At 31.9% G+C, this 15,602-nt stretch overlaps 1 protein-coding gene across 4 annotated transcripts in view; it reads right to left on the bottom strand.

Moving 5' to 3' along the window:
- The window catches only part of not (non-stop), a 70,293-nt gene extending 56,557 nt beyond the window's left edge, over window positions 1–13,736 (bottom strand). For 2 of the 4 annotated variants that reach the window (XM_067285468.1, XM_067285469.1), the window contains exon 1: window positions 13,348–13,731. In XM_067285468.1, coding sequence (XP_067141569.1) covers window positions 13,348–13,467 — 120 coding nt within the window. In that variant the 5' untranslated portion in view covers window positions 13,468–13,731. Of the gene's footprint in view, window positions 1–13,347 lie in introns of all 4 variants that reach the window. The other 2 variants (XM_067285470.1, XM_067285471.1) reach the window with 2 other exon arrangements.
- Between the last annotated feature and the right edge of the window lie 1,866 nt (window positions 13,737–15,602).

Below are 15,602 nucleotides of genomic sequence, written 5' to 3'. Positions count from 1 at the left end.
AACCACAATACAAGCAAGCAAACTTGGGAATTTAGTATTAGTCATAAATTGATATTGTTCTTTAACCTGCCAGGGTCTAGACAGTCAAGAATCCTTAGCTTAATCTTTAGACTTGCACCCATTGCTTCCTATACTGCATATACTTCTAGATCATATGCTGGTTATATAGTGTCACTTTTGAACACTGTCTTCTCTTTAGCCTATTGTTGCTGTATCATTTACTGCATGTGATTCTGTCTTCCTCCCCTTCCTATAGAGAGGCTATTGTTTTATTGTTGCCAGGCACTAAGACTGTGCATCAACCAGGTTGCCACTACAGCCTCCTGGTGCAGGATGCAGCATTCTTCTTTCTTTTCTTGGTATGCTTGTTATTCCCATAGCCAGTTTGGCAGTAGGTGTTTGTGCACTGGTGCATCTTCTCATCTTTTTCTTACATGACTATTTTTCTCTTCTATCTATCTATCTAATCTGTTTAGTCATGTCCGACTCTTGGTCACTCTATGGACCAAAGCTCTCCATGCCTCTCTATCCTGCACAGTCTCCTTCAATTCCGTTATAGATAATTCAGTGTCACTTTTGATTGTGTTGAGCACCGAGTCCTTGGTTGGCCACATGCTCTTTTCCCGCTAATCATCCTCAGCATGATCGCCTTCTCAAGAGAGCTGGTTCTCATTATATGACCAAAAAAGATCAATTTCTGTTTGGTTGTCTGGGCTACCAGTGAGATTTTCAGTTGGACTCTGTCTAAGACAGTTTTGTTGGTGATCCATGCTGTCCATGGAATGCGCAAAAGACATCTCCACACCACAGTTCGAAAGCATCTATCTTCTTTCTGTTCGTTTTCTTTAGATTCCAAGTTTCACATCCACATATGACAATAGGAAAAATAATCACATTAACTAATCTGCATTCAATTGGAGGCAGATGTCTTTGCTCTCCCAAAAGCTGTTCATGCTGATCATCGAGGTCTGTCCAAGGGTTATGCTTTGATTTCTAAACTGCAATCTCCATTACAGTTGATTTTGGACCTGAGGAATATGAAATCTTCCACTACCTCAAGTTCTTCACTGTTGATCACTATTTTGACTTCCATATTCTGTGCAGTAGTCATTTTTTTGATCTTCTTGAAGTTAAGAAGCAGCCTTACCTCTGCACTTTTGCACTTGACTCTCAGAAGCAGCTGCTCGAGATCTTCCTGACTTTCCGTGAGCAGTGTGGTATCATCCACATATTGGAGATTATTGATGTTCCTGCCTCCAATGTTAGACTCATTCAAATCTGCTTTCCTCAAAGATTGAATAGTGATGGTGAAAGGATACAGCCCTGGCAGGTACCGCTTCTGATCTTGAACCAGTCTGTATCACCATATGGTGTTCTTACAGTGGCTTCTTGTCCAGTATATAATGATCGTATGAGCTGGGTGAGATTCCCATTTCCTTGTGCCTCAAGGCACTTCAAGGAAATGGAAATCTCACTGCATCTCACCCAGGAATTTTTCTCTTATTCATCTGAATTCAACTTCTTTGTCTTGTCTAAACCTCAGGAGCAGTGCCACTTGGTGGATGACAGGTTTACCCTATCTCTTCTTGCTTCCTTCCAAACTGTTATTACTGTTGTAACTGTGAAATTTTTAGTTTCCCTTTCTTCATAAATGCTCTTCATAACTTGCTGTATCTGTATATTCCTATTAAAAGATGCCTCTCTTTGTCATCTATCGCCCCTTGCACTATTGTAAGCAGTTAGCCAAGTACTTCTTTCTTTTGGACGAACATCAGACATGGAGGTTCATGCATTGGTCTCACCCGTCCTGCAATCTTTCTGGATAGGAGTGGTCAGCCAGGTGAATCTCCTCAGCTGCAGCAACTGTCTTTCCTTTCTTTGGGTAGTGAACATGCTGTGGTATGGATATCCCTCGGTTTATCAGTAGCAACGGTTCTGCTCTGGGGTCACCATCAGTAGTCAGCAACAGGTGTTTCTTTTCACCCTGCCTCCCAAGGCCTTGATCAACTCATGGGTGTCTATCAGGGCATGATGTTAGTGGGCTCCTGCACCTACCCACAGTTGCATTAGTCTATCCTTTTAAAAAGAACGGCATTCCTTTTGTCTTGACTAGCACTGCAAAGCTTACTTTTTGTAGCCTTTGGCTAGCTTAATAATAAGTCTATTTTCACATAATATGTCATCCAAGAATTCACTTCACAGAACTACACATCTGTTGGGGAGTGGGAAATGGGTCATACCTTTTTCTTCCTCGACAAATTGTCAGGCTATACTTTTCCATATTTTTCTACCATTTCTTTGGTAATGGTCTCCAGCAACTGCATGGTTTGTTCTGCCTCAGTTTTACATTAACAATTACCTCAGTCTAGGAGGTTCTACCTTCTGGCTGGCATATTTGGCTTGCCCTTGGATGACTATGTGGAATTTGTCTGGGTTTCCTCCACATCTGTATTGCCCAAATGGGGGCCAGCTCCCCATTAATTAATTAAGACTCCTGGAATGCTCATACAGTTATATTCCTGTGGGGTGTTGTAGTATTCTTATCAAAATTACTTTTCCAAATTGTTGGAAACCCTTATCAATGGACTGTCCACTGCTACCTTCTTTTCCTTGAAGGCTTTGGGTAGACCAGTATAACAAGTTAGGTCTGGTTAGTTAGTCTCATGATCTCCACATCTATCTTTATTTCCTCTTAAAATATATAAAAATGATAAGTAACAAAGTAGCAAAAACATAATACATAACATACAGAATGAAGTATAAAACAACAAAACATGTAATATAAACCTTCACAAGGGACTAGGTTATTTTCTTATTAGTCCAACTTAGGACATGTTCTTCAGATCAATGATATTCTTCCATACATCACATTCTCGGGCCCTTTAGTACTCTCAGCATGGAAAAGGGCCTAAAACATCAAAAAAAGGTTGATGTTTGTGGAGATGATGTATTAAAGATGTTATATTATCTCAAAAAGCAGAGATTTTCTAGCTTAGACTGACAACTACTTTCCAAAATTGATTCTCAGCCTAAAATGCAGAGGGTTGGCAACTATGATATATATATTTTGTGGTCACCATCTGATAAATGTTATAACAGCATTTAAGACATTTTTCTTAGCTACTATCTATGATAACTATTACATCACTTAATCACAGCAGTGGCATAGGCCTATATTATTCCAATCCATCAGTCAATCTGAAATGTAAATAGTGAACTTATTAAAACCCCCATTATTATTTCATTAAGAAAAACAAATTGAAAAACATTATTATCCTATGACTATTTCAATTGTTAAAAACTGTTTTACCACTAATAGAGTAAGACCCTGCTTAACGCAGGGATGCGTTCATAGACGACAAAGCGTTAAACGAAACAGCATTAAATGAGGTCATTTTAACAGAGTAAATAGGGAAAGGGAAATATGCGACCAAAAATAAACAGATTTTACTTTAATTTTAAGTTATTTTTATATTAATTTGCATTATAATATATGTTAAATAACACATACATATGCACACAGAAATGTAAAGATCACTTTTTGTGATAAAGGTCCTGGCTTTTCTGAAATTCTTGTTTTTTGCAATAAAGTCATGTTGTTTCATTTGTCATTTTTTTCTTTCCTTAAGCAAATGTCGGTAGCAGAAGATCGCATCCAAAACACCTCATTTTGCTTTTTCACTCCTTTCAAAATCTGGATCATTCACAATTTGATCAACGATTTCGGTTATCATTACCAAACTTTTACTAAGGAAATCTGCAGCAAGTTCTTTGGGTTCTTCATTTTCAGAATCACTATTTTCTAGTTCTATACAAATTCCTTGTTCTTCCAGTTCTTGAAGGTTATCATTGGTAAGGCTCTCACCAGAAACCTGCAGTAACTCCTCAATATCCTGCTCGTCTACATCTCCTAGTCCTGCTATATCGATTAGGTTGACCAAATTGTCAACCTAACGATACAGTGATAGGCTCTTCTCATTGAGAATTCTTGGATACCTTCAGCCATAACTTCCTCCACACTCCGTTCATGCATTTATCAGTTAATTCTTGCCAAGCAAAGTCTATATTGCCTATGGCATCCATGTTATATTTTTTCCAAAACGGCACAAAACAAATGTATATTTAAGGAAAGTACAGCACTATGACGAATTGCCACCTTTTGCTGATTGGTTTGTGTTCATAAATAATCATATTATATATAAATCAACGAAATGCCACAATAATTTGAATCAGTGTAAGTTTGGAGCTTCTTTTAGCCCATGGCCTTTGCTTTTCCACTCTCTTCTGTTTAGTTACTTTATTTTATATGATCGAACACACACACGAAGAATACTGCTTAGAGCAGACCGCATTATATCGAATTAGCATTAAGCGGGGTCTTACTGTACTTTTATTCTTTAAGTTCTTTCTTAAAATGCATTTTCCTGTTTTAGATTTTTTTTAACAAAGGGATGACAGTTGATTTTACTAAAATTAATTAACAGAATATATTAAGTAGATTTCATGATAAATTAAAACTCACAAAACATTAAAAAGTTGTCATAATTTTGTTTATTTTCAGAAAATTGTTATACTTATTCAGAGACATGTCTATTTATTTACATTGCAAAAATTAACTTTAGAAATTCTTATATTACTGATATACTGAAGAATTAGTATACAAAAGTAATTTAAGTGAAAATTACAAAATTAACATAAAAAACAATTAGCAAAAATTAATGCTAATCTTGCAGTAATTGTTTAAAATGTTTTTTAAATAATCAATGACATACAACAACAAATATTGATATTATTTAGAAACAGTTTTCAAAATGATTTGCATTTACATTGCATCTACATAACTAGATAAAATTAAAGATGTAATCTATAATTTGATTACTGAATGTAAAATAACTAAAAGAAATTTAGTAGAATGTTAGTTCGGTATAATAAAATATGCTAAAAAGTCAATAATAAATCTCTGAGTGGGTAAATAAATTTATTCACTCATTATGACTGTTGTTATTTTTTACAATTAGGAAAATCTAAAACTTAAATGTATATAGTAGTAGAAAAATTGAGAACAGCATAAAAAAAGTATAGTTTCCACTCACTATTCATTTACTATAGTTACTATCAAAATAGAATTAAGATACCACAAACAAATTTAGTTAATATAACTATTTCTTAAGCAAAAAATACATCAATGTTGAATGATTACCCTAGCATGGGTGGCAAACCTATGGGATGCATGCCCAAAGTGGCATGTTGGGAGAACCAACTGACAGGTAATGTGTCATACAATTTCAGTTTATCATCCATCATTTTCCACAGAAAAAAGGATGAACAGATGATAGATTGAAAAGTCTATCATCTGTTCATCCTTTTTTCAATCAGTTTCTTTACATTTATTCCAATTAAAACATATTCATTTCATTTCTTTATATATTGTTGTTTGAAGTCCAAAACTTAGGCGCACACAAATATTTTTAAGGGTAATTATGCTCACTATATGGTATGCGGACTCAAAATGGTTTGCCATCGTGCCCTAGCATTTAAGATTTTTGTTGATTTAATGAATGCCATTATTAATGAGGAATTATAACTTTAGAAAAGTGTGCACTCAATGAATTTCAATATTTAATTTCAGAACTGTTAACTTTCTTCTTGATATCCATTCCACACTTGAACAGCTAACAGAAAATGTTCATGTTTATTGAAGAGTATAGTTATATGAGAGAGAAAGAGATATATGTGCATTGTCAATTGAATTTAACTTCAATACAACTACAAAAATTATCCAGACACCAAAGGAGCACAGGAAGAATTATATATATTGTGTATGACATTTTTATACATTGTTTAATAATTCTTAAAATGTACTGATTAATGATAAACAGATTTACGAGGATTTAGTAAATTTTAATGAGCCAAGATGGGATAATTACTATTTTTTATTTTTATTAATTGTAGATAATCTGTCTGAGAGAAAACAAATTTTTTTTTCTCTATCCATTATATAACTGTATATTAAGCAAAGCTAATAAATTGATTTAAACTTAATTTATCAGAGTGATCATATTTATAAGTTTTTATATGATAAGATTATATGAAATGATAATGATAAAAGCTTATTTTCTATTAATTACTTTAGATACGCTTAATATAAAAATAACAGTGAATTTTATCCTTAACATAAACGTAAATATTTACATTATTACAATGTAATTTAAGTTATATTACAACTTCATAATTTCACCATATTAATCAATCAATCATTACCTTTCTTACATCATTGTTCACTTATAAGATCATAATATTTTAATTATAAAATAAAATGAATAATATTTTATTGTTAATAGTAAAATTATTGCTGCACCACAAGTAAGTTTATACACAGTGACTTCTTTTTGTTACAGTAATAACCCAAGTTACATAACATGCAACTTAAATTCATATTTACATCAAATGTACATCTCAAGAATTGGAAAAAAATCTGAGTAGAGTAACATGTAATTTAACAATGAATTATTCTATTTCAAACATTCATTCATTCATTTTCTCCCCATCTCTTCTTTTCGCAATATACTGTTTATTACTTTATTGCTCTGCTAATCCTTTACTTTTCGGCCTAACTGTAAGCACATATGCAAGTGTACCAGACACTCTTTCTCGTAAACAAGATTCTTCTACAGTACTTGGTGAGGGTCGAGCAGTGAAACCAAGCACATCTTCATTGTTTGTTTTTCTACATGTGTTATTTCACATCATTAGTGTAGTTTGTCTTAAGTGATTTGTTTAGTATATAACCTGCTTACCACCACAGTGTTTGTTGTTTATTTACAGTACTGTACCGTTAAAATGCAATCGAGACGACAAATCAAATTCATTGATAATAAACCAAAAAACAAAGATCTGCAATTACTTTACAAGAAAACTTAAAAATAATTGGCATATGTACTTTGTTTTTCTATTGTTCTTTTATATAAAATAATAATAAATAATATATGTACAGTACACATATAGTAATAAATACAGTATTGAGTGATTAATTATGTAGTTATACTTAAGCATTTTACAAATTTGATTTACACAAAATTCAACTTATGTAAAGGTCTCTGATCCATGTTACTTATGTAACTCAGGGTATTACTGTACTTGATTTTTTAATTCAATTACAGGGTTACACAATCTTTAATACAGCCTCTCCAACCTTCAAAATTCCGGTACACAACGACGAATGTTAACAAACTAACGTTTTCGATTCTCCACCGAAATCTTCATCAGGTTCATTGACACCGCATTCCATTTTGCAAGCGTCAATGAACCTAATGAAGATCTTGGTGGAGAATCGAAAACGTTAGTTCGTTAACATTCGTCGTTGTGTACCGGAATTTTGAAGGTTGAAGAGGCTGTATTTGATCTTATATGTACTGGCAGTCACTAGTGAAGATTGTTTTCTACACAATCTTATATTTTGATATTCACATTTTAACTGCATGAAAAATTTAAAGTTAACTGATCCAATGTTTTGTCCTTCATGAAGACATCATGAAAGCAGGGAATGAAATATCACAGCAATGCAGGAACAGTGTCCTCACTTTTGTAATAAATATGAAGGTTCTGCTATTGATATAATAATGCCCACAGCTACTAAAGATACTATTAGAATCAACTTCAACATCTAGAAATTAAAATAAACAACTGAAGTGCCTTTGACCGGTGTGCTTCTTCTCTCAGTAGATGAAAAGATGTTACACAGTAATGTTTTCAAGGCACTTTTTAATAATAGAATAAATAAAAATGATTATTATTAATTCATATCATCATTCTTGGAAGATTCAGAACATATCTAATTTATATGTATTTGAATGGGAGAACTCCATTTTTTATACAAAGTTTTCTGGATCATCATGGAAAAAAAAACTCACTATATATTTATAATAATTAGTACTTATTATATTTTAAAAATATAAATTTTAAAATTTATAAATTAAAAGAAAATAAATGATAATTTGAGATCAATATAAATTTATATCTTACTTTTCTTTTATATATTAAAATGGTTAAACATTAATAAATATTAAACACACAACACCAAATCTCATTCAAGGAGTCTAAAAATTACTTTTCAAAATGTTTTAGGGAGATATTTCTCCCATCTTCAGCAGAATCTAACAATACAACTTAAAGCTTTGGCCACAACTATAAATTTTCAAAGATAATAATGTAGTAGGAACAGATGTGGATAATGACATGCAGCAGTTGAGGATATATACGATAGAGAGGTAGTGGAAGTGAGACATTGTATATAAGGTCTACTTTGAAGAACTTAAATATTAAATAAATGGGAAATGAAGAGTAAAGTAAAGGATGTATGTAAGAGTAAGGTAAGCACAAGCTTAGCCCAAGTGTATGACAAAAGTGTAAGAGTAAGGGTGTGACTACGCAGACATGAGCAAGCAAGAATACATCGCAAGAGGCAAAAAGCAATAAATATTAAACCCTATCAGATATGTGCAAGAACCAGAAATTCGCTCTTGGCAGCAATATTTCTCGCTTGTGCATGGTTTTCCTTGCAAGAACTATATTGCTCACAACCTCTCACTCGCTACTAAATTCATGTCTGCTTATGCAGACACGAATTTAATAGAGCAAGAGGTTGTGAGCGATATATTGTACCCTAATATGGGATAAGGAAAGAGTAATTTACAAGGAATTTTCACAAATTCAAGAATGGTGGAAAATATGTACTTATCTAATAAGAATAGAGAATAATGCAATAAATCAGAAATTTGGATGGTATGATTAATAAGAGGAAAGAAGAAATGATGAGAGAATTAAGAGTTAATTGGGTGTAAGGTTAAGAATGAGGAGGGAGAAGTTATAAGGATGGTTGTAGGAAATTAGTAATAATGAGGTAGGAGAAGATGTGGATACAATGAACTCTGATTGGTTGAAAAATTTGAGTATTACATCAGAGTGGACAATCAAAAAAACCAAGTTGGAGGTTAGAAGTATTCAAGTAAACTGAAAAGTTTTGAAAATTTGTAATTGTGGCCAAAGCTTTAAGTTAGATTGTTTGATTCTGCTGAAGATGGAAGAAATTCCTCCTGAAAATGTTTCAGAAAGTAAAGATTTTAGATTCCTTAAATGAGGTTTGATATGTTCTTAATATTGGCCATTTACTATTTATTAATCATGATAACTAGTTGTTTACTAGTTATCATGATTAATAAATACATTTTATTACAATCCAAATTATTGTTGCACTTATTTTAAGTTTCTATTCAAGAAGAATACTTTTTGTAAAAGAAGTTGTAATATAATAAATGAGAATCTAATAACTTAATGGTCATTAGGACTGAAAACATTTCTCTTCCCTTCTGTTCTAAAAAGATGCAAATCATTCATTTATAATTGAAACTTCATATAATTTGTAGTATTAAAACATAAGCAATTATAATAAAAATTCATTATTTACAACCATAAAATCTAAGATTATTATTTTTACTTATGATATAGCCTAGGCCTGAGACGAGTTTGAAACTTTATTTGAAAATCTTATACTGGTCAAAGTCAAGATTATTATATACTCTAGTATGCTTACTTTAAAATAACTTGTAAGAAAAGGCATAAAATGTTTACTTTATTATATAGAGGAAATAGTCTTTTGGCATTAAATTTATTTACCTGACAAATAGAATATATGTAAGTACTTATAATAAATTAGTTTTTAATTTAGAATATTCTGGAAGAAAAGAACTAGCCTAAAGCAGAACTTGAACCCACAATCCCCACAGTTAACATTACCTACGGTTCCAAAATGGCAGCTCATCTCTGATTCCAGCAAATAGAAGAAGGGAAACAGTGGGAACGCACGTTCTAACCTAACCTAACCTAACCTATTCTAATAATTTTGTTGGTAATAATTATGGTAATTTATTAGAATAGGTTAAGCTAGGTTAGAACGTGCATTCCCACTGTTTCCCTTCTATTTGCTGGAATCAGAGATGAGCCGCCATTTTGGAACCATAGGTAACATTAACCACTCCTACTTACCTTGTGGATGCATTGTCAGTTATGCTACCCAGACCTTCATCTAATCTTCACCTCCAGAACTATTAATTTAGATTAAAATTAACATGAGGTGACAGCATAATAGCCTACCTCTAGACAAATTAATTAGTTTCTGATCATTAATATGCAAGTACTTTCGACATTTCAAAATATCATTCTCAGGCAAACAAAAAATATATATATAAAAATTAATTTTGAATATTCTTTGTTTTCCCGAGGATGACACTTTGAAATGTCAGAAGTACATGCATATATTCAATTTGTCAAGTAAATAAATTTAATGCTGAAAGGTATATTTCTACCATAATATGTAAATGGAGTATATTTCTATCATATTGTATATTTAGCATCACATTAAAAAATTTTATATATTTGTAATCACTTTATTACTCTGAATTTTTTACTGTATATAGTATCTTTATAAAAAAAAAATTAAAGCTTGAATTCAAAATTATAAGATGAATATAAAAGAATGATTTTTTTTAACCACAAAATTTGATGTTATCTTTTATTGACAGAAATAATGCTAAACCTTTAGAATTTTTCTAGTATATATGAAATCTAAACAACTTATGGAGAGATTATATGTACAAGCACATTCATTTATGCATAAAAAAAATTCTTTAAAATACTATCATAAAATGATTATTTTATAATGCCTAAATATAATAGAAAAGAAAATTAATTATAAAAGTCAACACTTCAGTTCTTTATAAATGCAAATGTAAAAACTTTAAATGCAAATCTGGGTTAATGTTACCTTAGGTGCCAAGATGACGAATCGTCTGATTCCAGCAAGAAAACAGTGGGACGCACGTTCTAACCTAACCTAACTTATTCTAATAATTTGGCTGCTAATAACTATGATAATTTATTAGAATAAGTTAGGTTAGAGCGTGCGTCCCACTGTTTCCTTGCTGGAATCAGAGACGAGCCGCCATCTTGGCACCTAAGGCAACATTAACCCAAATCGGTATTTATAAAAACATGATTTATGTAACTTACATTTATTTGAATTTTGAAACGTTTAAACACACTCTCATAAATTGCAAAAACAAATCAAACTGACTAAATAACACTCATTTTGAATTTATATAAAGATTTACTTTTCCTGACAAAACTTTTCATTTTAACTATTTTCAAAAAATATAAACTTGTAATTTTAAAAGTTTATTTTGATTTAATTTAATTTTTTTAAATAAAAGAAAACAATACATCAAAATACATAATTTTCACTTTTATTTTCAATTTAAAATACAAAAGTTTTAAAAAAATTCAACAAACATTTAACTAGTACATAATTATTTTCATATGATTACAATTGCAATATTTTTAAAAATTAAAATAAATATCTGATTTAAGTATTATTGTATTATCTCCAAAAATCTTTAGCATGCTTTTTTTTTACTATTCCAAGCATTAAAATAAATCAGTATCATAAGATTTCCATTGCAAAACCTATAGGAATTTTTTTAAAATTTGCATAGAAGTTTAGATAAAATATTTTTAAGTAGAAATAATGAAAAACCAACCACTGTATATAATTTAAATTATTTCTATAGCTATGTTTTGAAATTTTAAAATGCTTTTGAATTTATCTACATATTTTATAAAAATCTCATATGCTGACTAAAATGACACACTGTTTCATTGTTAGTGACTGCTAATAAAGTATTTAATCATTACCAGTGATTTGTACGAATTCAAATAAAATTTTTAATGAAAAATACCACATATTTTTGAAACTACTGAAGAATAAATCAGGCTTAAAATAACAAGATGAGAAATAAATCTATTATAATAATGATATAATAGAAGTGTTATTCTCATTTATGATTTTTTTTATAAAAATCACATATGTAATTTATATTGTATATGTCTCAATATAAATCAGAAAACTAAGCTTAGTAATACTACTAATTTTTGATTCCTTTACAAAATAAAATATTTGGCTAGTTACATATTCAAATAAAAATTTTGAATTGATTCTAAAGTTTTGTTATGCCATAATAAGGATATTAATCTTATTGCTTTTAAATTATAATTTTAAAATGTATCATATAATTGATCCTTCTTTACAAAAATTAAAATCTCCAAATCCGAAATAGTGTGAAAAACTTTTTATACTCTGTAACCAAAGTTTACCCACTCTCCGAAATTTCGGTATCGTACCGTTACCTTCTCGTTAAATTTAAACGGTCGTTCTTATAAGATCACACGTGCCGAGCAAATAAACTACTTTATCGTCTAAATCATCATCATAAAAATATATTGCTTTTTATCACCATCATATATTTTAATACTTTAACTGTTTCAAAAGAACGATATCTGCCTAAATTCCAACATCTAGATTTACCGCATTTAGATAAATGACAGTAAAGTTTTTAAATGTCCACTGTATTTAACCGTCATTATAATACAAGTGTAAGTTTATCCAATAATAATATATGCAGATTGTAAAATAGGAAAATGTCATTTAAATACTTAATCATTAGTATAAAAGTTTGTTAAAACTATTTACTAAAATCGGTGCAATACACCATAACAAATTAGAAAATCACTTTACCTCATAAGCCGACGGTTAAATTTAATCTTAAATCCGGAGCATCCACGGAACATCCATTCTACTCATTAATTCACGGTAACTTGACACAGAACTCTGGATAACATCAATACACTTATGTAAGTGTTTGATAGCTCGATAATCGGGTCGTTCTACCAGTTTTATTCAAAAATTTTATTTCGTATATAAATAATACATGATTCAATTTGATTTTTACTTATATAAATGATGGTATATATGCTTTTTTTTTTTTTATTGATATAAAACAATATTAAAAATATAAAGTAAAATGAAATATTTGCAGTGAAAACAATAAATGAATATATTGTGATGCATGTAGGTACATATAAATTGTTTAATTAATGTAAGATTTATCAAGAATTATATATATATATATATATTATTTTATTTATTAAAACAATTTCTTAATAGAACAAAGAGTGGTGTGAAGAATCTGTAAATAGATGAAGGCATGAATCATTAAATTATCATATAACTGAATCATTCATTCATCTGATTCTGTGAAGGTCTTTTGTGTGGATAGATATGTTAAAATATGTTTTGCTTCATTTCCAAGATAAACGCCGAATTAACTGGTTGTCTTTTATAAAAGTGAACTAAATATGCGAGAGAATATCATAGCAGTAATTAAAAAAAAACAAAAAAAATTGATCGATGATTGCCACATTTCGAATGTTTTAGCAAAGAAGATCCGCAGTGCGTACCTTTTTTCTTCTCGATTCCTCGGTGATACAGGCTATGAAATAAGCATGGATGACACGAAAAGAATGAGTTCCTTTACCGTTCTTGAAGTTGGTTAAATGAATACATCCATGAGCACTCATTTCAAAGTAACTGAGAAGAGAATTTACAAGAAATAGCGTCCCATCACTCCTCCTTGACAACGGGAACGCTTTTAACACCAAACAATGAGCACTCGTCTAGCCTAGATGCTTTTCACCGGCCCTACATTACTCTAATGCTATATTTCTCTTTTATTATCGTATCTTTTTATTGAATATTAACTTTAATAATGTTTATGTTTGAAATAATAAAATAATTATTTTTCGTCTGTTCGCTTCAAATGTGTTATTTTAATAATCGAATATAGAATCGTCGGGATGATCAAAAGATGGCGTGCGTGCGACTCTGTTTAGTATGTTTCTAAATGATCCTAACATGTCATCGAACGTAAAATAAATGAAGCGTGCCATGACATTCTTCTCAAAATACGTTTTGTGGAAGAAATGAATTTTAAACGCAATGTTTTCTTCTAGAAAAAAATAGCGTGGTGATAGTGGCGCTCTCGTGCGTACAGAAGGTTTTTTTGGAAATTCCACCCCCCGAGGGAGGATGGGTTGATAATAATAATAATGATCATAATAAGCGCAGAGTACAAACGGTTAGGTGTACAAAGTTGAAATTTGGTACACAGTTAGGGTACGCCATGAAAATGCACACTAAGAAGGAATTTTTTGAAATTTCCCGCGCAGGGAAAGGGAGAGGGTTAAGCAAGCCCATTATGGGTTTGGCCAGGCCCACAATGGGGCGGCCGGGTGGTGAGGGACGGGACCCGACATATTTGAAAGAACCCCCGAAAAATTCCTGGGGATTTATTATTATGAGTAAGTTTGCTATATATGATAACTTTCGTAGTTATATAAACCAAATTCTATAATATTCGTGTAATACATTAGAAAGGTTAGAAGTGAGAAATTAGCTAATAGAGAGGTTGAGGCGCAAGTACAAACGTTCAACTTGTACGGCAAGCAGAAGTACACGTTTGACGTTTTAAGTCCAAAGATCTTGCGGCGCTCGTTCACAACATCATGTGACTCAGTGAACGTCGTGCATAAACTCACGGAAAGCTTGTTAAAAAAAATGGCAGATACATTTAACATTGAGGGTTACCAGTGAAGGTAAATAAACAAATTAAACTGTTTAAAAGTATTTGTAGGATATTACTCTCTTCATAAATTGGAATAACAACGTCATCGAAACCCGAATTAATTCGAGATTCCATCGACTTCAAATCTACTCGGAAAGGAACATTTATCTCGTTGTCTAGTCATATATAGTGTCCAGAACCAGTTCTCATCTCCTGCTTCAAGACTACAATTGAATCCTTCAACTACAGCTATTTATCAACTCGCGAACACTGTAAACGCTCTCTTTCGAAAAACGCGGACATATCGATTTATTATTATCACTAACGATTTATTATACTCATTAATGATATAAACTGTATGCAATGTATTTTCCTTTACAAATAAACGGTTGTTTAGTTAAACTGGCATCCGAGTGATTTACTTCCGGTACGCCGTCTCTCAACCCTCCTCCATCTGGAATCCGATTGCTCATGTGACCGAATCAACACGCCGTCTCGGCTCCCGTGTCAATCGGGACACGGTGGTGCCGGCCCTCCGGTCACAAATTCATTTATTATAAAGGAGACAAACAAAAATTTATATGAAAAACACAAATATTTCTTAACATAGTAAGTATGGTTGCTGTATATTCGAATTCTGTGTGTACCGTCCTTGTAATTATTCGTCGGCAGTGGTGATATTCAGCGGGTTCGCACAGGTTCGGCCAAACCCGTTGTTAAAATTTTTAGTTTTCTGAACCTTGTTAAACACACGGAACATTTCTCAGTGGTTTTGTTTTTTTTTTATGTATTAAAATATATGTATTATACTCTGTAATACTTTTTTTTAAAACTCTTTCCGCCCAGTGGGCACTAAGAGGGCCTCTTTTAGAAGGCCCATTATGGATTCGGCCAGGCCCACAATGAGGCGACCGGGTGGTGAGGGACGGGGCCCGACATATCCCAACGGACCATCCCCCGAAAAATTCCTGCGGATTTATTCGACTCGTTTGGATTCGATCCCGAGTCCCCAGAGCGGTAGACTGCCACCTTGATTGCTCGGCCATCCGGCCGTCAACTCTGTAATAAACTAGAGCCTTATTCCCCGTTCTC

This window comes from Centruroides vittatus, unplaced genomic scaffold (genome assembly GCF_030686945.1).
Source record: "Centruroides vittatus isolate TY-2023 unplaced genomic scaffold, ASM3068694v2 scaffold_2569, whole genome shotgun sequence".
Classification (NCBI taxonomy): Eukaryota; Metazoa; Arthropoda; class Arachnida; order Scorpiones; family Buthidae; genus Centruroides; species Centruroides vittatus.
Note: the sequence above shows the minus strand (reverse complement) of the source record. Positions and strands in the feature narration are given on the sequence as shown.